General features: G+C 44.6%; 1 protein-coding gene across 1 annotated transcript in view; it reads left to right on the top strand.

Annotated features, from left to right (window-relative positions):
* The first annotated feature begins 268 nt into the window (after positions 1-268).
* ube4a (ubiquitination factor E4A (UFD2 homolog, yeast)) overlaps positions 269-22,856 on the top strand; it is a 62,334-nt gene continuing 39,746 nt past the window's right edge. Inside the window, exons 1-4 of the mRNA XM_070894513.1 lie at positions 269-349; positions 10,205-10,366; positions 14,349-14,531; positions 22,629-22,741. Coding sequence (XP_070750614.1) covers positions 10,243-10,366; positions 14,349-14,531; positions 22,629-22,741 — 420 coding nt within the window. The 5' untranslated portion in view covers positions 269-349; positions 10,205-10,242. The remainder of the gene's footprint in view (positions 350-10,204; positions 10,367-14,348; positions 14,532-22,628; positions 22,742-22,856) is intronic.

Genomic DNA, 22,856 nt, shown 5'->3' with positions numbered 1-22,856 from the left:
TCATCAACCTGAAATGTTAACTCTGTTTTTCTCTCTCCACAGATGCTGCTTGATGATGATGATGATGATTATATATATATATATATAAAATGGCTGGTGGCCCAGGAATGGTAGGTGTGAAGCTGTGTGCTGTGTCTCTTTAAATCCCCTTGGCCAACACTCTGCCCCTTTAAGAAGGTGACGTGGGGAGGGCGGGGGAGAGAGAGAGAGTGAGCTGCGTGCGCGGCAGAGGAGGGACGCGCCCGCCTTGTGGGAGCCGCGTGTGCACGCGCACGGCGCCCGCGGACGCGCACGCAGCCCGGGCCTGGGCGCACGGACCCGCAGGTCGCAGCCCGCCAGCAACCCGCAGGTAAGCGCGGCTGGAGCGGGGGACAGCCAGGCAATGTCCGTGTTATATATCGTTTTACCTACCCGGGGGGCGTCGGGGGGGGGAAAATAAAACCCCCTTTTAATAAAATAACAGTCAATAAAAGCCACTTCCCCCTCAGTGGACAAAGCCGCGTCCTGAGAGCGCCAGGTGCCTGGGCTTCCCCCCGGGCCTGCTCCCCCCCCAGTGATCCCAATATAATCAGCATTTATCCCAATAATCACAATATAATCTCCAATAATCCCAGTATAATTAGCATTTATTCCATCTGTCTGGTCTTATGTCCCCCCCCCCTCACCCACCTACCCATTGCTAACTTTCTGTGGTGTGTGTGTGTTTGGCCAATTGCTCCTGCTTATTATTAGGATTTAAAATCTATTTTTTATTATCCTGTGCCCAATTTGCTGTGAATATATTAATCCTTCCTTTTTCCCCATTGACTATTGTGTGTGCTCCCCTTCCCATGGTGTTCATTGATTGTCTGTGTGTTGTGTGTTGTGCAGGCCCAGGGTTTATTTTAACCTCTTTAAAATTATTCTGTGACTAGTTTGCTGTGAAAATATTATTTCCTTTTTCCCATTTAATATTTTGTGTACCCCCTCCCCATGGTGTTCATTGATTGTGTGTGTGTGATTGTGTGTGTTGTGCAGGCCCAGGGTTTATTTTAACCTCTTTAAAATAATTCTGTGACTAGTTTGCTGTGAAAATATTATTTCCTTTTTCCCATTGAATATTTTGTGTACCACCTCCCCATGGTGTTTATTGAATGTGTGTGATTGTGTGTTGTGCAGGCACAGGGTTTTCCGCCACCTTTTATTTTAATCTCTTTAAAATTATTCTGTGACTAGTTTGCTGTTAATATATTATTTCCTTTTTGCCATTTAATATGTATACATATTTTGTGTGTCCCCCTCCTTTGTGGTGTTTATTGAATTTGAGTGTTGTGCAGGCCTAGGTTTGTCGGGCACCTTTATTTATTTTAATCTTTTAAAAATTATTCTGTGACTAGTTTGTTATGAATATTTTATTATTTCCTGTTTACAGTTTAATACTTTTTTTGTGTGCTCCCTTCTTGGTGTGTATTGAATGCGTGTGTGTTGTGCAGGCCCAAGGTTTTCAGGCATCTTTAGTTCTCTCACTGAACCACAGTCAGTCACTGGTTGTCTGGACACCAGGTTAATTCCCTTTTTCTCATCCACATCCAAACCCATGAATTTTAATTCTCTCGCCACAGATGCTGCCTGACCTGAGTATTTTCAGCATTTTCTGTTTCTATATTAATTCCTTTTTCTATTTTTTTTTTAATGGGGGGGGGGACAGTGTAAGGGGGAATACAATATATAATTTATCGAAAGATCGCTCGCTCTCATCGTCTCCCCTTTCCCTATTTCCCCCGTCCATGAGGTTGGTTACTAATACACACAGAGCAGCTCGCTGATCAGCCAAATTAAAACCTATACATTTTTATCGTCCGTTCTTTCTGGTAAGCCGTCAAAGACATTCGTGGGACATTGTTCCTATGAATGAAGAGGTTTACAACATTGTGATGATTTTTCTTCCCTCACTCCCTAAGAATCCTGCTTTGTTTAATCGCCCTCGGCTCGCAGTGATTCAGAAGATGTTGAATTTGAATATAGGTTATTGTTTGTCTTAGCAATTGGTGCGGATTGGATTGGATTGGATTGTGAGGAGCGATAATGTAAACTGGGCATGTTCTCACTGGAAAACAGAAGGTTGAGCGGTGATGTGATTGCTGTTTGTTAAGATTCTAAAGGGACTAGATAATGTAGTCCATGATGAGCTGTTTCATCTTGTCCAGAAGAGTAGAACCAGAGACACGGCCTGCACTTGAAGGTGATAAATTCAAAACTAATCTGCGGAAACAATATTTTCAGTGAGCAAGTGGTTAATCTATGGAACCGGCTCCCGAGAGAGACGGTAGAAGCAGTTAGTATTCATTCAAATGCAAATTAGAGAGACTTTATTTAGATAATAACATTTTGGGATCCAATAATATGAGTAATTTGAGACCTGATGATGTGTGGTGAGTGTAGCATGCTTGGGAGGAACGTGGCCCTCAGTGGGTAGCACACTCGCCTCAGTCTGAAGATTGTGGATTCAAGTCCCACTCCAGAGAAACAAAATCTAGGCTGACACTCAGTGCAGTACTGAGGGAGTGCTGCACTCTCTGAGGTACCGTCTTTCGGATGAATCATTAAACCAAGGCCCTGTCTGCCCCTCAGGTGGACATATCCAATCACATGATACTATTTCGAAGAAGAGCAGGGGAGTTCTCCCCGGTGTCCTGGCCAATATTTATCCCTCAATCAACATTACTTCAATAGTTTATCACTTTGCTATTTGTGGGAGCTTGCTGAGTACAAATCGGCTGTCGCGTTTCCCACATTACAACAGTGTGTACACTTTAAAAGTACGTCATTGGCTGCAAAGCACTTCAGGACATCCTGATGTCATGAAAGGCGTTATATAAAAGTAAGACTATCTTTCCATGGGTTCCTAAAGCTCTCCATAACTGTGTTCTTCCTCACGTCATGTCTGGGTCTGTTGCAGACTAATTTATCGAGATTGATTGCTGTGATTACAGCTCCATGCGGCTACCCGGATGGCAGAAGTTGAACTAGATGGACTTTGGTCTTTTTTTGTCTAGCAGTTCTTATGATCCTATATTACTATTGAGCCTTGCATGTTCTTGATTTATTGCAAACTTGATCAGAGGTTTGTAACTCGTTCCGACTGCTGAAATATTGTGGAAAATCAGCGATGTAAAATATAATAGGCCACCAAATCGGAGTGAGGGCACAGATGCTAGGGTCTAGCGAGGAAACAGAATGCAAATGTTCTTTTCTCTCTCCGGCTTAATGAGGTAAGGTTGGGAGGGGACGGGGGGGAAGAAGCTAAGTTTCATTCGCCATTCTGGCACATGTGTTTGCTTACACTTTGACCTCAGTGCCCCTGAACAGAGTTTTGAATGAGCTGAAGTTTATGGAGGGTAGGGTATGCCAGGCCAACCAAGAACACATTGGAATAGTTGCGTTTGAAACTTCCAAAGGCATGGATGAGGGTTTCAGCAGTCGATGGACTGAGATTATTTCAGTCACACACTTGTGACCAATGTTCTCTGAAAGCTGCGCTTTATTCTGTGCGGCCTGTTACTTTAAATGCGTGGTCCCTTTAAATTTCTGCGCATGCATAGTATTTACAATGTAAAAGCTGGTGAGCAGCCTGCACGGGTCCTTTCAGATTACTACATGTTTGCATCGCACCGTAGCGGGAACATTGCTTGTGACCCGTGTCAGCCATGATCTTATTGAATGGCAGAGCAGGCTCGAGGGGCCAAATGGCCTACTCCTGCTTGTATTATGTTCTTATGACCCATTCCTGCTTGATTTGTTTGTGATGGGAAATGTATTTGTTACAGTTTGTTGTTTTGGCCAGTAATGAGCTTCAGGGTGTACATATTATGGCAGTGTACCATGTCAGTGGTGCTTAAGCATTCACTGACGCAGTTAAAAATCTTCATTTCCCATTTTCTTTCTCGAGTTGGTTGATGCCTTCTTGGGCAACAGTGTGGGCACTGCCATTGGCATCAATGCTCCAGGGCAAGGGAGGAGAAAAGTCCATGAGGTAGCTGTCCTGATCATTAACCAGCTCGGTTAAAAGTGTGCTGAGGTCAGAGTCAGGTTGTCTGTGATGCCCCTATGGTTCAATAGTCTAACTGTCAGTGCTTGGACTTGAGTAATGATTTTCCTTGGGCAGCATTAGGTCTGACATGAACGTATCACTCACTCCGTGCATTTATATAGTGTCTTTCATGACCACCGGACGTCTCAAAGCGCTTTACAGCCAATTAAGTACTTTTGGAGTGTAGTCACTGTTGTAATGTGGGAAATGCAGCAGCCAATTTGCGCACAGCAAGCTCCCACAAACAGCAATGTGATAATGACCAGATAATTTGTTTTTAGTGATGTTGATTGAGGAATAAATATTGGCCAGGACAGCGGGGATAATGCCCCTGCTCTTCTTTGAAATAGTGCCATGGGATCTTTTATGTCCACCTGAGAGAGCAGACAGGGCCTCGGTTTAACGTCTCATCTGAAAGACTGCACCTCTGACAGTGCAGCACTCTCTCAGCACTGCACTGGAATGTCAGCCTAGATTTATGTGCACAAGTTCCTGGAGTGGAATTTGAATCCGCAACCTTCTGATTCAAAGGCGAGAGAGAGTGAGTGCTACCCACTGAACTCTGTTTGAGTGTCCAGTTTAAGCTACGGAGAAATTGCCATCCACTAGCGCTGTTTCTATTTGCCCAATATGGATTGCACGCTTTCTCCCCATAGGAATCTCACTTTCCTAAATCCAGAAAGCTTAGTTGCAAGTTGATAGAGGAAAGATACAGGGAGTGCATTACTGCCGTACCACCATTCTCCTACCCACAGCATACACCATAACCAGTATAGTGGTGGTCTAGTTTTGGTCCATATTCCCCCTCCCTTCCCACCCTACAGTTTATAGATATTGCAGGAATTTCTGGCATGAAAGACCAATTTTTGATGAGATAACCTTTGATTGATCCTCTATCTGTTTACACAAATGTAAATTCCACTAAACCAGTTATTGATGTTACAAAGGGGTGGAAACATTTATCTGCAAATCTGTTACTTTTAAATCTGCAACAAGAGTCTGCAACGCTATCAAATGCAGCTCGTAATCTTGAAACTTAATGCATCGCCCATAATACTCACATGGCTTGCAAGATGGCAAATTAATCTGAATATTAATCCCACCTCTTTCAATGAAAAGCCTTCCCTTCAACCATTCTTTCCTTTCCTGCTTGATGTCCACAATTTCCTTCTCCCTTGTAGAGTGCTCTGGGATGTGTTTGAGAGCTGGCACGAAAGGAATACGAGTTGCTGCTGGACCAGACTCTTCCTGCTACTTCACAAATAGACAGAGGAAATATTTTAAATTGGTTTTATGGCTCCTGGAACCTTCGAACATAGGATGAGAGGCCGAGGTTCAACCATGTTTACATAAACGGATTCGAATGAGCGGAAGACATTGCTGTGCTTATGATATGCAGTGTAGCAATTTCACTTTGCTGCCTTGCATTTTTGCACCAAGTTATTCTGAGTTCATGCAGCAGCATGGATTCTATTCCTAGCTGCATTGTTCTGCAGTGCAGCAACGCAGCTTGGTCGGAAGCACTACAATTGAGAAGCAAATTGTGCAACCACTCCAGGTGATTGTTTACTCTGGTTACACTCCAGATTTGTAGGGAAGCAAAGTTTGCAAAGGATGTGCTCCTGATGTTGACGTACTTCTTCCAACCCTGACTGAAAAAAATCGATGTAGAATCATCTCAATGATGTTTAAAACGTTCCCGATGTGGAATTCTAGAATCTCTATTTGTATCTGATTTGTCGGGTTTCAATGTCCCATAAGCACAGTTAAGAACATCTGGAAATTTGTCTCGAGTGGTGGCGCAAAACGGGTGGTATCAGATCGCCCGCTCGTTACACAGCAACTTGTATTTATATAGCGCTTTTGATGTAGTCAAATGTCCCAAGGCGCTTCACAGGAGGATTATGAGACCAAAAAAATTGGACTCCAAGCCACATAAGGAGAAAATAGCACAGGTGACCAAAAGCTTGGTCAAAGAGGTATGTTTTAAGGAGTGTCTTGAAGGAGGAAAGAGAGGCGGAGAGGTTTAGGGAGGGAGTTCCAGAGCTTGGGGCCCAGGCAACAGAAGGCACAGCCACCAATGGTTGAGCGATTATAATCGGGGAGCTCAAGAGGGTCAAATTGGAGGAGCGCAGACATCTCTGGGCGGGAGGGGAGATTTGTGGGGCTGGAGGAGATTACAGAGATAGGAAGGGACAAGGCCATGGAGGGATGAGAATTTTGAAATAGAGGCGTTGCTTAACCGGGAGCCAATGTAGGTCAGCGAGCACAGGGGGTGGTGGGTGAACCGTATACGCAACGCTTGATATTCAGGATCATTGCAGTCAATAGACTGAATATCAAATGCTGCATACAACGAGCGGACAATCCGGTACCACCCGTTTTATGCCATCGCCCGAGACACATTTCTAGGCCTAAGTCTGCACATCACTCCTTTTTTTTAAAAAAAACTGAAGTGATGAAGGGTTAATTTACTTGGTTACTGCGTACACTGACCACTGAGCCATACACTGACCAGTCATGTGCCGGGTTCAATCCCAGGCCTGTGCTGTGTTGGCTGATCTCAGCAAGGATAGCAGTTGGAGCGTTCCAGTTGATCTCATTCCCTTGGCTCAGAAAGGGGAAACTCAGCCAGAGTTCGTGCTCGTGATCCATTACGCAGTGACACCTACTAATAAAAGTGTTCACGCTATCCGAGAGCTGCAGGTGCTCTTGTAACCGTAGCCCAGTGTGTGTTGCCACCCTCCGGAGGAGGGGAGAAACATGGAATTTGTAAAAATCCATTTAATCATTCTTTATGGAATTCAAACTGTCCTATCTTTTTTTGGCATGTTTTTATGTCCTCCTGGCCTTGTAGAAAGTTGTTTTTAATATTTACAAGTGTTTCTCAAAGTTTGAGGAAACCAATATTCTCTGACGGTAAGAATTTATTTGGGGGGGGTGGGGGGAGTTGATATATGTGCTTACTTTAAAGGAGGTTCTTAGTTTATTTACGTTACCATGGTATTCTAGATATTTTAATGTAAGGAAAGAAAGGCTTACATTTATGTAGCGCCTTTCATGACCTCCGGGTGCCCCAAAGCGCTTTACAGCCAATGAAGTACGTTTGAGTCAGTGTTCGGGTGTGGGGCCTAGGTAGCTGCAGGCCAATCGTGCGGGCAAAGCAAAGGGCAGGGGGAGGGAGGGCATAAGAGGCTGGAGCCAAGGAACGTAACGTTCGGGGAAGTTGTACAGCTAGGGGAGGTTAGAGATAAGCCGAGGGAGGGATTTAAACATAAGTATGTAGTTACTGTTGTAATATAGGAAACGCGGCAGCCAATTTGTGCAGAGCAATGTCCCATAAATAGAAATGTGATCATGTCAGATAATCTGTTTTAGTGATATTGGTTGAGTGATAAATATTGGCCAGAACGCCCCTGCTCTTCTTTGACATAGTGCCATTCGATCTGTTATGTCCACCTGAGAGAGCAGACGCCACATCTGACAGTGCAGCACTCCCTCAGTACTGCACTGAAGTGTCAGCCTAGATTATGGCTGAAGTTTCTGGAGTGGGACTTGAAACCCACAATCTTCTGGCTCAGGCGAGAGTGCTACCACAGAGCAATGTTAAGAGTGTGGGGCCTAGGTAGCTGAAGGCACGACCGCCAATCGTGGGGCAAGAAGAGTGCGGGTGGTGGATGGGGGGGGGGGCGGGGTGCATAAGAGGCTGCCAAGGAATGGCGAGTTCAGGCTGTTGTACAACTAGAGGTTACAGAGATAAGCTGTGGTGGGATTTAAATACAAGTATGAGAATTTTACATTGAAGGCGTTGGGGAACTGGGAGCCAGTGTCTGTCAGTAAGGACGGGCGTGTTGGGCAAGCTGGACCTTGTGCGGGATTGGATACGGGCTGTAGAGCTTGGGATGGATCCCGGTATGAATCTGGTGGGTCAGGTGATATAACCGGCTCGAGCTTGGTGCTTTATTATTGTCTTGTCAGATCTTTTATGAAGTAGTGGAGGGCTGCAGTGATTACAGGTGCTTGTGTGCGTGACTGTCCCGTATTTCTTGAGCAGTATATCAGGATGAGCAGCAAGGTTTGTAACTTCATGCTGGAAAGCCATGAATATGTGAGTGGTTATAGGATGGTCATAACTGCTGACATACCTCCACACTCCGCACATACAGTACAGTTAGCTGGCTCTGCAGGGGTCTGCGAGCTGGCATGCTCCTAAGTGGACAGCTTATTAAGTTTTTTGTAAATATATAGTTTGGCAAGGTATTGACTTCAACACACCAAGTCCCGCTCACCCATCACCCCTGTGCTCGCTGCCCCGTGTCCTAACTCGCACTAAGTCCCGCTCACCCATCACCCCTGTGCTCGCTGCCCCGTGTCCTAACTCGCACCAAGTCCCGCTCACCCATCACCCCCTGTGCTCGCTGCCCCGTGTCCTAACTCGCATCAAGTCCCACTCACCCATCACCCCCTGTGCTCGCTACATTGGCTCCCGGTTAAGCAACACCTCGATTTCAAAATTCTCATCCTTATTTTCAAATCCCTACATGCCCCTCCCTGTCTCTGTAATCTCCTCCAGCCCCACAACCCCCGAGATGCCTGCACTCCTCTAATTCTGCCCTCTTGAGCATCCCTGATTATAATCACTCAACCTTCTGTTGCCCAGGCTCCAAACTCTGGAACCCCCTGCTTGAGCCTCTCTACCTCTCTTTCCTGCTTCAAAACGCTTTTGGTCGCCTGCGCTAATTTCTGCTTATGCGGCTCGGTGTCAAATTTTAATCGCATAATACTCCTGTGAAGCACCTTGGGACGTTTCATTGCATTAAAGGTGCTATATAAATACAAATTATTGTTCAAGAAGCTCTGCATTTGTGTGGCGCCTTGACTCAAAGTGCTTTACATACATTGGATTGCTTTGAAATACAGTGACTTGTTGTATAGGTACGTGCATGACACAAAAGGATCAACTTTATAAATCACAAAACATGTTGCATTGTTTTTCCTCCTTTGGGACTGGCCTGATGTCAATTTCCAGCTTCAGTGTCAAGAAGGGCAGGAGTTTCTGCTCGGTTGTGCTGTTTTTTTTCAGAACAATTCTCCTGAAATCGGCTGAACCAGCACAAAAAGATCGAGTAATTTCAAGTGCTAATTATGTTCGGTGCAAGTTGAGCTGCCATGATCTATTGCACTAGTTTAAAGAACATCGCGCTAGAAGCCGATCCAGCCCACAAAACGGCCGCACCTGCAGACCGAATGAATCACCGCGGCGAGTTCCCGCTAATTGCGGGCCTTCGAGGGGGCGCTAAAAATTAAGCTGTTTTTTTTTAAGCGCAAGGGCACTAATAGGCACCTTTTTAAAAGCTTTTAACTTTTTTTTCATTTACTAAGAAACGGATTGCTGTACACCAATATAACTGGCAAATGGTTCGATATAGTTTTATAAAGTCATTTTCAGTTACTTAAAATTGGGTAACTCACAGATACGAAAAATGACAGACAGGTAAAGACCATCTGGTTCATCAAGCATGTCCCGCACAATCGCGATACCTTGTGTATCTCAACATATGGTGGACTAGACACTCTGATTGAAAATGCTTGTTTGGTGATAAGTCTATTTTCAGCTCTATTAACAAAACTACAAGTTACTACTCTTGTGTGTATCAACGAATATTTTCAATGCAAATTTAAAAAAAAAATTACATTCTAAAATGCTGCCCAATTGCGCCAGTTCATGGCAGATGCTGTGTTTGGCGATATGCCAATGGGGTTGAGTGGAAACTTGAGGGGCAAAAGAACACGTCTCAAAACTAGTGCCATTTGCGCCTGGATTGTCAATTGTGCCTAAAGCGGAAACTCTTGGCTCCCTGCAGTCTGTAGCCAGAGACGGTTGTGGATTAGCAGGAAGCAGGTTACTTTACCGAAAGCTTGGTTATTCTAAACAGAGACGTGTGGATGCATGACTGTAATGGGTCATCACACACAGTGTCTGAATCTCTCCAGCAAAAGAGCACATTGGGGCAATTTCGGGTTTGACAGTGCAGTTGTGTTGACATATTGTGACATGCCAGAATAGTTTTGAGTGTCAGCACTGCCTGGCAGCAGTGGGTGATTCATCTGCACTTTGTATTGTCTTCCTCACAGCCTGCTTTGGAGCTGGATGGAGCAGGCTTTGAAGAGAAATGACTGACCAGGAGAACAACAATAACATATCCAGCAACCCCTTTGCAGCTCTCTTCAGTTCTGTGGCCGATGCCAAACAATTTGCCTCAGTCCAGAAACAGCAGTCCCTGACAGGGATACAAGGTAAGCGCGCTTCCGAGGCTGACTGCTTCCCAGTTACTAGCAGGTTGTTGACGGCATGTTTTGCAAACACTAGTGTACCACCTCTTGCTAGTGAGCCTCCTATTTATTTAACCATTCTGGGATATGATAAAGTAGGAATAGAACATCGACCTTGAAAAATGCAGCAAGTGAATAGGTTGCATTTCAGGTATATGCTGTGAAGGTGTTTCATGTGAATGCCAGCACCAGGTGAGGTTCTAACATGTTTTAAATAGGACTTTGTTAAGGTTTAAATTTGGTTAATCTTTCTGTGGTCTAAAATCTAAACATTGATTGTCGGTGATCTTTTTTTTCCTCTAACGAAGGTGCTTTCATAGAATCATAGAATAGTACAGCACAGAAAGAGGCCATTCGGCCCATCGAGTCTGCACCGGCTCTTTCGAAGAGCAATCCCGTCAGTCCCACTCCCCCCCCCCGCTCTTTCTCCATATCCCAGCAATGTTTTCCTCCCAAGTATTTATCTAATTCCCTTTTGAAGGCTACATCTGTATCCACCACCCTATCGGGCAGTGCATTCCAAATCCTAACCACTCATTGTGTATGAAAAGTTTGTTCCAGGGATCTGGGCAACTGTGGCAAGGTAGCGTATGTTAGCACAAATAAACCTCACAGGCTGAGACAGGAAAAACTTTTAACGGGGAATAAGGAAATGGCAGAATAATTAAGCAAATACTTTGTGTCTGTCTTCATGGAAGAAGATGCAAAAAGCCTCCCGGAAATAGTGGAGAACCAAGAGAATGAGGAACTGAAAGAAATTAGTATTAGTAAAAAAAAATAGTACTGGAGAAATTAATGGGTCTGAAAGATGATAAATCCCTTGGACCTGATGGTCTATATCCTTGGGTTTTGAAAGAGCTGGCTATAGAGATAATGGATGCATTGGTTGTCATCTTCCAAAATCCCATAGATTCTAGAAAGGTTCCCACGGATTGGAAGGTAGCGAATGTAACCCCGCTATTTAAGGAAGGAGGGAGAGAGAAAATGGTGAACTACAGACCAGTTAGCCTGACATCAGTAGCAGGGAAAATGCTAGAATCTATTATTAAGGACGTGGTAACAGGGCACTTAGAAAATAATAATAGGATTGGGCAGAGTCAACACAGATTTATAAAAGGGAAATCATGTTTGACAAATCTGTTAGAGTTTTTTGAGGTTGTAACTAGCAGAATAGATAAGGGGGAACCAGTGGATGTGTATTTGGATTCTCAGAAGGCATTCGATAAGGTGCCACACAAGAGGTTACTAAAATTAGGGCTCATGGGATTTGGGTGTTCTTGTACACGAATCACTGAAAGTTAACATGCAGGTATAGCAAAGCAGTTAAGAAAGTAAATGGTATGTTGGCCTTATTACATGAGGATTTGAGTACAAGAGTAAAGACTGCAATTATCTAGGGCTCTGGTGAGACCACACCTGGAGTATTGTGCACAGTTTTGGTCTCCTTACATAAGGAAGGATATAGAGAGTGTACAACAAAGGCTCGAAGGCCGAATGGCCTATTACTGCTCCTAATTCTTATGTGCTTGTATATTGCCCATTCCTTGAAGAATCAATCACATAGTCTAGGAGACAAATGTAGACCAGACCGGGTAGTGAACCACTTGGAATTTTATAACAATCTTGCCAGCTTTTGCGGTTACTGTTACTGGTACCAGCCTAAAATGACTAGATTTAAAAAAAAAAATTCACAACTCATGCCCTCTGGTACCCTAACCAATAGACTTCTGTTCCTATGGTGTGATTTGTTATCCTTTATCAGAACCGACAAGCTGGGGATGCTCCATTTACAACTCTTGGAGAATGCAACCTTTATATTCGAGGGTACTGTCAACAGCGGGTTGAACGTGTCAGCTTTGTGTAATGTAAAATGGATAATAGAAGCCACTAAATATCACTGCCCCCATCCTCACCTTAAGTGACTGTCATTGTTTTAACTTAACTTCCTGATGTTGGCAAATTCTTGTTCACGCGTCCCCTATTGTCAGCAGCATTCAATGTTCAAAAGCATTGCTGTAACTCATCGTTTAAGAGATTCCAAAGGTGCATACTCTTTAATCTCACTAATACATCACGTGTTTGACAGTGGGAAGATTATTCTCACCAATTTGCAATGTGGTGATGAGGAAGCTGTGCTTCAGATGGACCATAGCGAAATTCTATCCTAGGTTGCAAGAGTTTAGCTCAGCGCTTCTGGTTGTTGGAGAAATCCAAACCCTTCTCCCTAGCCTGTCGATGGGTGAGGGTACGTGACAGTCTAGTAAACTTCAAAGTTTGCATGGTTATGGCATGTGGAATTTTAAATATCATTTGTGGAGTCAGGGAACGAGGAATGTGACTAGAGTGAGAAATATTTACACAACTGAGAAAGGCAGAGGGGCCCTGTTACCTCTGATAAGGGCATTCATAAAACAATCTTCCCGTGCTTAACAGCAAGAAATAGTTTGCTGAGAAGATAGTACAAAATGCAAGAGCTGTACCTGTCCCTTCAGAAAAGGATGATTAAACAGGAAGACTTCCAGCTTTTGCAGAGCAGCGGTTAAATGTTTGAGATGGTGATTTTCCATTGGACAGACCATCACTGTGGAAGAGAAATCCTATAAGAAGCAGATAGAGATCTTGAGAAAATCGAAGGATCTGCTCTCTTTTCCCTTCCCACCCCCCCCGCAAAGTTCAGCCTCAGTTAGGAGTTTGCTCTTGTTCCTTGTCTGTTGTGCTTGTTGATGATGTAATGGTGAAGCAGAAGATTAGTAGCTATTTGAGGGAGTGGCTAGAGATGCGTAGAAGTTTAGAAACATAGAAAATAGGTGTAGGATTAGGCCATTCGGCCCATCGAGCCTGCACCACCATTCCATAAGATCATGGCTGATCATTCACCTCAGTACCCCTTTCCTGCTTTCTCTCTATACCCCTTGATCCCTTTAGCCATAAGGGCCATATCTAACGCCCTCTTGAATATATCTAACAAACTGGCCTCAACAACTTTTTGCAGTAGAGAAGTTTGACTAATATTACTGTATACTGCACAAAGTTAAGGCTGCAGTTATTTGCTTCAGTATTGGCAGAACTCAGGGTTGGAAAGGTGCAGTGGCATACATGTCCAATAAATCCCAAAACCCTGTGTTGGGTAACAAAATGCCTGTATTATGATCTGACAGGAAATAGGGTATATGGGCAGCTACAGAAAGAGCAGTCAGGTGCAATACATGGGGCGATTGTGGGAGTAGAAGGTGTTGGTACAGGAGGTATGCAAACATTTTAGAAAGTAGTGAGAGACGGGACGAGGTGCGTGGTGCGTGAGAGCGGCTCAGATGATTTAGCAAAACACATATAAGTTGGGATGGAGTAGAGGAAGTGAAGCTTTCATGGCCAGACATATGAAAATCTGAGGCGAGTCGGCTCAAATTTCTGCCAGAATTGACTTAAAATGTACTCGCTACATCTGTCAATCTATCCATGTGGGGCTGAGTAATCTTAGCTGAGACTTCTGTGACTGTAGAAGACCACTCGGCTGCATTTTGAGGGCTTTCCCTGTCCTCCTATGATGTTGTCGTACACCTGATGCACAACAAAGTTTTGAATGCAGTGATTGGTAGCTATGGGAGGTGTCAAGTTCCTGTAAAGGGAAACAAATTTGTATTTGTAGGAGGGAAGAGGAAGTAAGCACTCGGGTGAGGCTACAATGAAGTCTGACCCTGTGATCACTGGACATCCGCATGCACAGTTACAAGAAGGGATCACTGAGCAGGAATTGAGAGCCGGAATCTGACTGACATCCCTCTCCACTACCCAGAGCGCAAAGGCCGCTTGCTGCGGTGGAGATCAGCTAGCCCAGCACAGCAAGAAACTTGGGAAAGGTTTAATCATTTGAACCCTGTTCGTTTATCTTGCCGTGAGCTCCCAGTCCTTATGTGATTGCGTAACTTCTTTGTGTGTTACACTCCAGACTTTCCAGATTCTACAGAGGACAGTTACAACAGTGAAAATTCGGACGTCAGCAGTATTGAGAGCGTTGACAATGACTCGATTACAGACGGCAATCGTGCATTCCGCTCTCAAAAGGAAATATGTGAACAGCTCAACATTAATCACATGCTTCAGCGCATCTTTCTTATTACACTCGACAACAGTGAGTACGAGCCTGTTTATTTTTTGTTCGTTTTACGCTCCTCGAGGTGAGAGATGTTGGTGCCGAAGAATGGAACAATTTCAATTTCACGCACCAGTGGCAGTACCAAACATTACTAGGCGAGGTAAGCGTGGGTTAGAGGCAGAGTAAAGCTCCTCCACTCTGCCCCAGCAATGTGCCTCAGCTCAAACCCTCATTTCTCACACCAGCCATTCTGAGTTCTTGTTGAGCGAGGCTGCTAAGTTTAGTGCCAAGTTAGGAACACATTTGTGCTGCGGACCCGGGACCACTAGGACCAGTACGTTTTGAAGGTTGAGAAGTTCACGATCTTGAAGCCCCCCAAAAAATCATTGCTGTGCATAAATTCTCCCATTATGTTCTTACATAGAATTACACAGGATATACGGCACAGAAACAGGCCATTCGGCCCAACCAGTTTATGGTTCACTCGAGCCGCCTCCTGTCTTTCCCCCATCTAAATCTATCAGCATAACCATCTATTCCCTTCTCCCTCATAGGCTTGTCGAGCCTCCCCTTAAATGCATCTACACTATTCTCTTCAGTCACTCCCTGTAGTAGCGAGTTCTACATTCTCACGACACTTTGGGTAAAGAATTTTCTTAATTGCCCATTGGATTTCTTGGTGCCTTAACCCAGTCCAAGTACATGCCTCCCCCAGCCGAAGTGCCTTATCCCACTGCAAGTGCATCCTTCCCCCACCCCACCATAGATGGGGCAGGCATTGTGTACGGATTGTTAACAAGTTTATTGAGTATGAAGTGAATAGTGACAGTGTCGTGACTTCTGGATATCGTCCACTCCTACGATGTCCCTTGTAGGGGGTTGGGAGAATGTGATCGGTCTTCCACCCCCCCCACCACCCCAGCCTCTCTCTTACACCTCCCCACCCCGGCCTCTCTTACCCCCAGGATGGCTGCGCCCGTGGCCCAGGCCGGCTGGGGCTGGAGAGAGTCGGAACCTCAGATCCTGCTTCTCGGCACCACGCACATGGAATGATTTGCGTCGCCGGGGGGGAGGGAAAGAGAGCTTGACAAGGAATGGGGCTTGTCGCCTTTCGGTCAAAATAAGTGCAGTACAAATAGTTACATTGTTCTTTTAAATATAGCTATTACGTAAGCTAACCGCCTGACCTCTGGCACTACACTTTTTCTAATAACTTATTAAATATGTGTAGTTTTGACTTTGAAATGTCAGCTGTGGCTTAGTGGGTAGCACCCTCGCCTCTGAGCCAGAAGGTTGTGGATTCAACACCCACTCCAGAGACTTGAGCACAAAAATCTAGGCTGAAGGATAGAATAAAAGGAAAAGGAGGTGGGGTAGCATTGCTGGTTAAGGAGGAGATTAAGGCAATAGTTAGGAAGGACATTAGCTTGGATGATGTGGAATCTATATGGGTAGAGCTGCAGAACACCAAAGGGCAAAAAACGTTAGTGGGAGTTGTGTACAGACCTCCAAACAGTAGTAGTGATGTTGGGGAGGGCATCAAACAGGAAATTAGGGGTGCGTGCAATAAAGGTGCAGCAGTTATAATGGGTGACTTTAATATGTACATAGATTGGGCTAACCAAACTGGAAGCAATACGGTGGAGGAGGATTTCCTGGAGTGCATAAGGGATGGTTTTTTAGACCAATATGTCGAGGAACCAACTAGGGGGGAGGCCATCTTAGACTGGGTGTTATGTAATGAGAAAGGATTAATTAGCAATCTCGTTGTGCGAGGCCCCTTGGGGAAGAGTGACCATAATATGGTGGAATTCTGCATTAGGATGGAGAATGAAACAGTTAATTCAGAGACCATGGTCCAGAACTTAAAGAAGGCTAACTTTGAAGGTATGAGGCGTGAATTGGCTGAGATGGATTGGCGAATGATACTTAAGGGGTTGACTGTGGATGGGCAATGGCAGACATTTAGAGACCGCATGGATGAACTACAACAATTGTACATTCCTGTCTGGCATAGAAATAAAAAAGGGAAGGTGGCTCAACCGTGGCTATCAAGGGAAATCAGGGATAGTATTAAAGCCAAGGAAGTGGCATACAAATTGGCCAGAAATAGCAGCGAACCTGGGGACTGGGAGAAATTTAGAACTCAGCAGAGGAGGACAAAGGGTTTGATTAGGGCAGGGAAAATGGAGTATGAGAAGAAGCTTGCAGGGAACATTAAGACGGATTGCAAAAGTTTCTATAGATATGTAAAGAGAAAAAGGTTAGTAAAGACAAACGTAGGTCCCCTGCAGTCAGAATCAGGGGAAGTCATAACGGGGAACAAAGAAATGGCGGACCAATTGAACAAGTACTTTGGTTCGGTATTCACGAAGGAGGACACGAACAACCTTCCGGTTATAAAAGGGGTCGGGGGGTCTAGTAAGGAGGAGGAACTGAGGGAAATCCTTATTAGCCGGGAAATTGTGTTGGGGAAATTGATGGGATTGAAGGCCGATAAATCCCCAGGGCCTGATGGACTGCATCCCAGAGGTGGCCTTGGAAATGGTGGATGCGTTGACAGTCATTTTCCAACATTCCATTGACTCTGGATCAGTTCCTATGGAGTGGAGGGTAGCCAATGTAACCCCACTTTTTAAAAAAGGAGGGAGAGAGAAAACAGGGAATTATAGACCGGTCAGCCTGACATCGGTAGTGGGTAAAATGATGGAATCAATTATTAAGGATGTCATAGCAGTGCATTTGGAAAGAGGTGACATGATAGGTCCAAGTCAGCATGGATTTGTGAAAGGGAAATCATGCTTGACAAATCTTCTGGAATTTTTTGAGGATGTTTCCAGTAGAGTGGATAAGGGAGAACCAGTTGATGTGGTATATTTGGACTTTCAGAAGGCGTTCGACAAGGTCCCACACAAGAGATTGATGTGCAAAGTTAGAGCACATGGGATTGGGGGTAGTGTACTGACATGGATTGAGAACTGGTTGTCAGACAGGAAGCAAAGAGTAGGAGTAAATGGGTACTTTTCAGAATGGCAGGCAGTGACTAGTGGGGTACCGCAAGGTTCTGTGCTGGGGCCCCAGCTGTTTACACTGTACATTAATGATTTAGATGAGGGGATTAAATGTAGTATCTCCAAATTTGCGGATGACACTAAGTTGGGTGGCAGTGTGAGCTGCGAGGAGGATGCTGTGAGGCTGCAGAGCGACTTGGATAGGTTAGGTGAGTGGGCAAATGCATGGCAGATGAAGTATAATGTGGATAAATGTGAGGTTATCCACTTTGGTGGTAAAAACAGAGAGACAGACTATTATCTGAATGGTGACAGATTAGGAAAAGGGGAGGTGCAAAGAGACCTGGGTGTCATGGTACATCAGTCATTGAAGGTTGGCATGCAGGTGCAGCAGGCGGTTAAGAAAGCAAATGGCATGTTGGCCTTCATAGCAAGGGGATTTGAGTACAGGGGCAGGGAGGTGTTGCTACAGTTGTACAGGGCATTGGTGAGGCCACACCTGGAGTATTGTGTACAGTTTTGGTCTCCTAACCTGAGGAAGGACATTCTTGCTATTGAGGGAGTGCAGCGAAGGTTCACCAGACTGATTCCCGGGATGGCGGGACTGACCTATCAAGAAAGACTGGATCAACTGGGCTTGTATTCACTGGAGTTCAGAAGAATGAGAGGGGACCTCATAGAAACATATAAAATTCTGACGGGGTTAGACAGGTTAGATGCAGGAAGAATGTTCCCAATGTTGGGGAAGTCCAGAACCAGGGGTCACAGTCTAAGGATAAGGGGTAAGCCATTTAGGACCGAGATGCGGAGGAACTTCTTCACCCAGAGAGTGGTGAACCTGTGGAATTCTCTACCACAGAAAGTTGTTGAGGCCAATTCACTAAATATATTCAAAAAGGAGTTAGATGAGGTCCTTACTGCTAGGGGGATCAAGGGGTATGGCGAGAAAGCAGGAATGGGGTACTGAAGTTGAATGTTCAGCCATGAACTCATTGAATGGCGGTGCAGGCTAGAAGGGCCGAATGGCCTACTCCTGCACCTATTTTCTATGTTTCTATGTTTCTATGACACTCCAGGGCAGTGCTGAGGGAGCGCCGCACTGTTGGAGGTGCCATCTTTCGGATGAGATGTTAAACCGAGGCCCAATCTGCCTCTCGGCTGGACGTAAAAGATTCCATGGCACTATTTCGAAGAACAGCGGGGGAGTTATCGCCGGTGTTCCGGCCATTACTTATCCTTCAATCAACTTAACAAAAACAGATTATCTGGTCATTATCACATTGGGGTTTGTGGGAGCTTGCTGTGCACAGATTGGCTGCCGAGTGTCCTACATTACAACAGTGGCTACACTTCAAAAGTACTTCATTGGCTGTAAATAAGTTAAGCTAAATAGCTAGATTGGCTAGATAGGTTAAACGAATGGGCTAAGGTTTGGCAGATGGAATACAATGTCGGAAAGTGTGAGGTCATCCACCTTGGGGAGAAAAAAACAGTAAAAGGGAATATTATTTGAATGGGGAGAAATTACAACATGCTGAGGTGCAGAGGGACCTGGGGGTCCTTGTGCATGAATCCCAAAAAGTTAGTTTGCAGGTGCAGCAGGTAATCAGGAAGACGAATGGAATGTTGGCTTTCATTGCGAGAGGGATGGAGTACAAAAGCAGGGAGGTCCTGCTGCAACTGTACAGGGTATTGGTGAGGCCGCACCTGGAGTACTGCATGCAGTTTTGGTCACCTTACTTAAGGACGGATATACTGGCTTTGGAGGGGGTACAGAGACGATTCACTAGGCTGATTCCGGAGATGAGAGAGTTACCTTATGATGAAAGATTGAGTAGACTGGGTCTTTACTCGGAGTTCAGAAGGATGAGGGGTGATCTTATAGAAACATTTAAAATAATGAAAGGGATAGACAAGATAGAGGCGGAGAGGTTGTTTCCACTGGTCGGGGAGACTGGAACTCGGGGGCACAGCCTCAAAATATATTCACTAAATATATTCCAATTCACTAAATATATTCAAACGGGAGTTAGATGAAGTCCTTACTACTAGGGGGATCAAGGGGTATGGCGAGAAAGCAGGAAGGGGGTACTGAAGTTGCATGTTCAGCCATGAACTCATTGAATGGCGGTGCAGGCTAGAAGGGCCGAATAGCCTACTCCTGCACATATTTTCTATGTTTCTATGGCCCCAAGTTTTCAGGATTTGCTCCTGATTTTTAGGAGCAACTGGTGGAGAACGGAGTATCTTAGAAATCGGAATTCTCCACATTTAAGTTTTCTGCAGTTCTCGTCAGGTAGAACAGTTTCACTTTTGAACAGAATTTTTTTTCAAAAGTGGGTGTGTCCGGCCACTGACGCCTGATTTGAAAGTTTCCACAGTGAAAACGTACTCCAAACTAACTTAGAATGGAGCAAGTGAAGATTTTTGTAGGCTTGAAAAAACCTTGTCTACACAGTAAAAAATCAGGCGCAGGTTACAAATTAGGCGTCGGGAACGAGGTGGTGGGGGGGAGGGGGGAGGGAAGTCATTAAATTCTACAATAAATCCTTAGTTATACTTATACAAATATTATACAAATAAATCCAACCTGAATAAAAATGTATAAGCAAAGAAAAGATTAAATAAGCCATGTTCCTACCTGTGTGAAAGTGCTTCAGGCAGGCCTTTCAGGCAGCGGTTTGCCGTCGGGACCGACGGACGGCAGGGGGAGAAAGCTGGAAGAAGCCTCAGTGCTGATCATGGAAGGGGGCAATGTGGTTTTATTAAAAAATGTTAAAAATTGAACAGCTACAAAGAATTTGAATAGTCTCAAACAAGTGCATGTGTCCCGTTTATCACAGTCTATCTTTAATTACAGAATGCACTCCCTCACACACAGAAATATCAAGAAAATTAAAATGCAAGCCTTTGCAAGGGTTCAATAAACAAATTTTCACTTTTTCTGCAGCACTTTTTAAAATGGCCGAGTGCCAATGTTTACTTCAGACTGCGCGAACGCTCCAACGCGCACGCGCAGGGTTGCCGGCACCAAAAAAACTCATTTAAATTGTACCCGCCCCCTCCTACTTACAAAATTGGCGCGAGTGGTAGGCTCCGCCCCCTGGGCGCCGTGCCAAGAAGACATCAAGCTGCAAGACGCTCGAGAATACCGCGTTCTTTTTCAGGCGTCGTTTTCTGCGCGAAAAACGGGCGCCCAGCTCGGAGGGGCGCCTGTTTTGCCGCGTATGGAAACTTGGGGCCCATGTTTCTAAAATACGGGGCAGCCAATTTAAAACCGAGTTGAGAAGGAATTTCTTCTCCCAGAGGGTTGTGAATCTCTGGAATTCTCTGCTCAAGGAAGCAGTTGAGGCTAGCTCATTGAATGTATTCAAGTCACAGATAGATAGATTTTTAACCAATAAAGGAATTAAGGGTTATGGGGAGCGGGCAGGTAAGTGGAGCTGAGTCCACGGCCAGATCAGCCATGATCTTATTGAATGGTGAAGCAGGCTCAAGGGGCTAGATGGCCTACTCCTGTTCCTAATTCTTATGTTCTTATGTAAAGCGCTTTGGGGCGTTCGGTGGTCGTGAAAGGCGTTAAAGAAATGCAAGTCTTTTCCTTGCTGTCTTGGTTCTCCAGCTTATGAACTGGGTTTTGGTTTATTGGCTCATTTCGTTACTTTTTTCTTTCTTAATCCGAAAGGATTTATATGTGTGCTTGTCACCTTGTTCCTCGGCAGCGTGGTGACTATTGCTGTTGATACCTAATTCAGGGCCAGTGACGCGCAGCGCTTCTATACTGATACCAAATAGCGAGATTACTAATTCAGAAAGAGCACCTTGTGCTACAGCAATGATGAGCAGAAATGGAAAATTGTATATAAATCAATCTAAAATAAAAACAGAAAATGCAGCAATTATTGAGCAGATCAGGCAGTATCTGTGGAGAGAAGAACAAAGCTGACCTTTCAGGCCATTGACCTTTCAGTAGAACAGTAAATAAATCTGTCTGACTTAGTCTAATCTCAGTACTTTTTTAAAATGGAGACGTGCCATATGATAAGTATAGCATGCTTGGCTTGGACCCAAGCTCTCCACCACTGGAGAGTTTTCCTCATGTCATGCCTGGCTCTGTTGTAGACCAACTGGTAGAGATTGATTGCTATGATTAGTCAAAGTTCCATTATCTCTTCTTCTTAGGCGACCCCTCGTATTGAGGATGACTTGCTTCCGCACCAAAAAAGGGCTGAGTTCACAGGTGTTTCAATGAAGGACCCGACATTGCAGGTCACGAACTACATGTTGAAGGGTGGAAGATGCCTGTGCGTGGATTTTTTTAACGTGGGGTGGCCGTTGCACACCAGCCACCACGCGGGCTTGACAGAGCTAGGTCTTGGTCCAATGGCAAGGGTTAACCAGGACGACTGGAGACCAGCTCTGCTGTGCACAGTGTTATATTATCCCAACAATAGCACTTTTGAAATAAATGGTTATGAACATCAACTGCATTTTTTTAATATATAAAAGCCTTGAAGTAAACACCTGAATGAATGCATTAAATGACAAGATCATTCAATGGGCAAAATCGATCTTGCGAAATAGTTTGTTAAATTTTGCACAATAAAAAATTTCAGTTTGCAAAAAAAATGGCAGACAGAATTTTCAGAAAGCATTTTGAGTAAGATGTGGGCTGTGCATCACCCGACTACCAGGATGGTAGAAGGTAAGCATGACGGACCTTAGCCTTTTTTATCTAGCAATTCTTATCTTCCTTCGAAGCTTGGGAAGTGCAGCACTACAACTTTTAAAAGTGTACATTTTTCTTTATAAATACACATTTAATAAAAATTCATCCGGATGAGCAAAAGAAATTTCTTTTCCAAGTCTGAAGCAATCTGTTACCTTTTAGTGTTACACTTTTTTGCCTATTCGATTCCATAAATGCTCATTTTTATTACTGTAATTTTTTTACATTCTCTTCTTGCCACACCGCTACTTCCTCCTTCTCTCTTTCATTCCCCTGTGCACTTAAACTGTAGCGATCATGTTTGCCTAAGTTGACTATATAAGGTCTGCAGCACAGCTCGGACTTCAGATGTATGACCTTTATATTGAGGCACTCTGATTGGTGTGTTTTTAGGTGACCCCAGTCTGAAGGGAGGGAATGGGATTCCACCACGCTGTGTTTTCTTGGAGGATATGGCCACAGACCTAGATGGACAGGACTGGCTTGACATGAGCAATGTGGAGCAGGTATGCATCTTTTCAAACAGCTAAAGTCCTTTTCATTGCCTGGGAGATACATTTTTAATTTCTATGTTAAAGTACTTCTGTGGATACCCTGGTGCCCTCATGGGTTACGAATCTG

Source organism: Pristiophorus japonicus, chromosome 11 (assembly GCF_044704955.1).
Source record: "Pristiophorus japonicus isolate sPriJap1 chromosome 11, sPriJap1.hap1, whole genome shotgun sequence".
Classification (NCBI taxonomy): domain Eukaryota; kingdom Metazoa; phylum Chordata; class Chondrichthyes; family Pristiophoridae; genus Pristiophorus; species Pristiophorus japonicus.
Note: the sequence above shows the minus strand (reverse complement) of the source record. Positions and strands in the feature narration are given on the sequence as shown.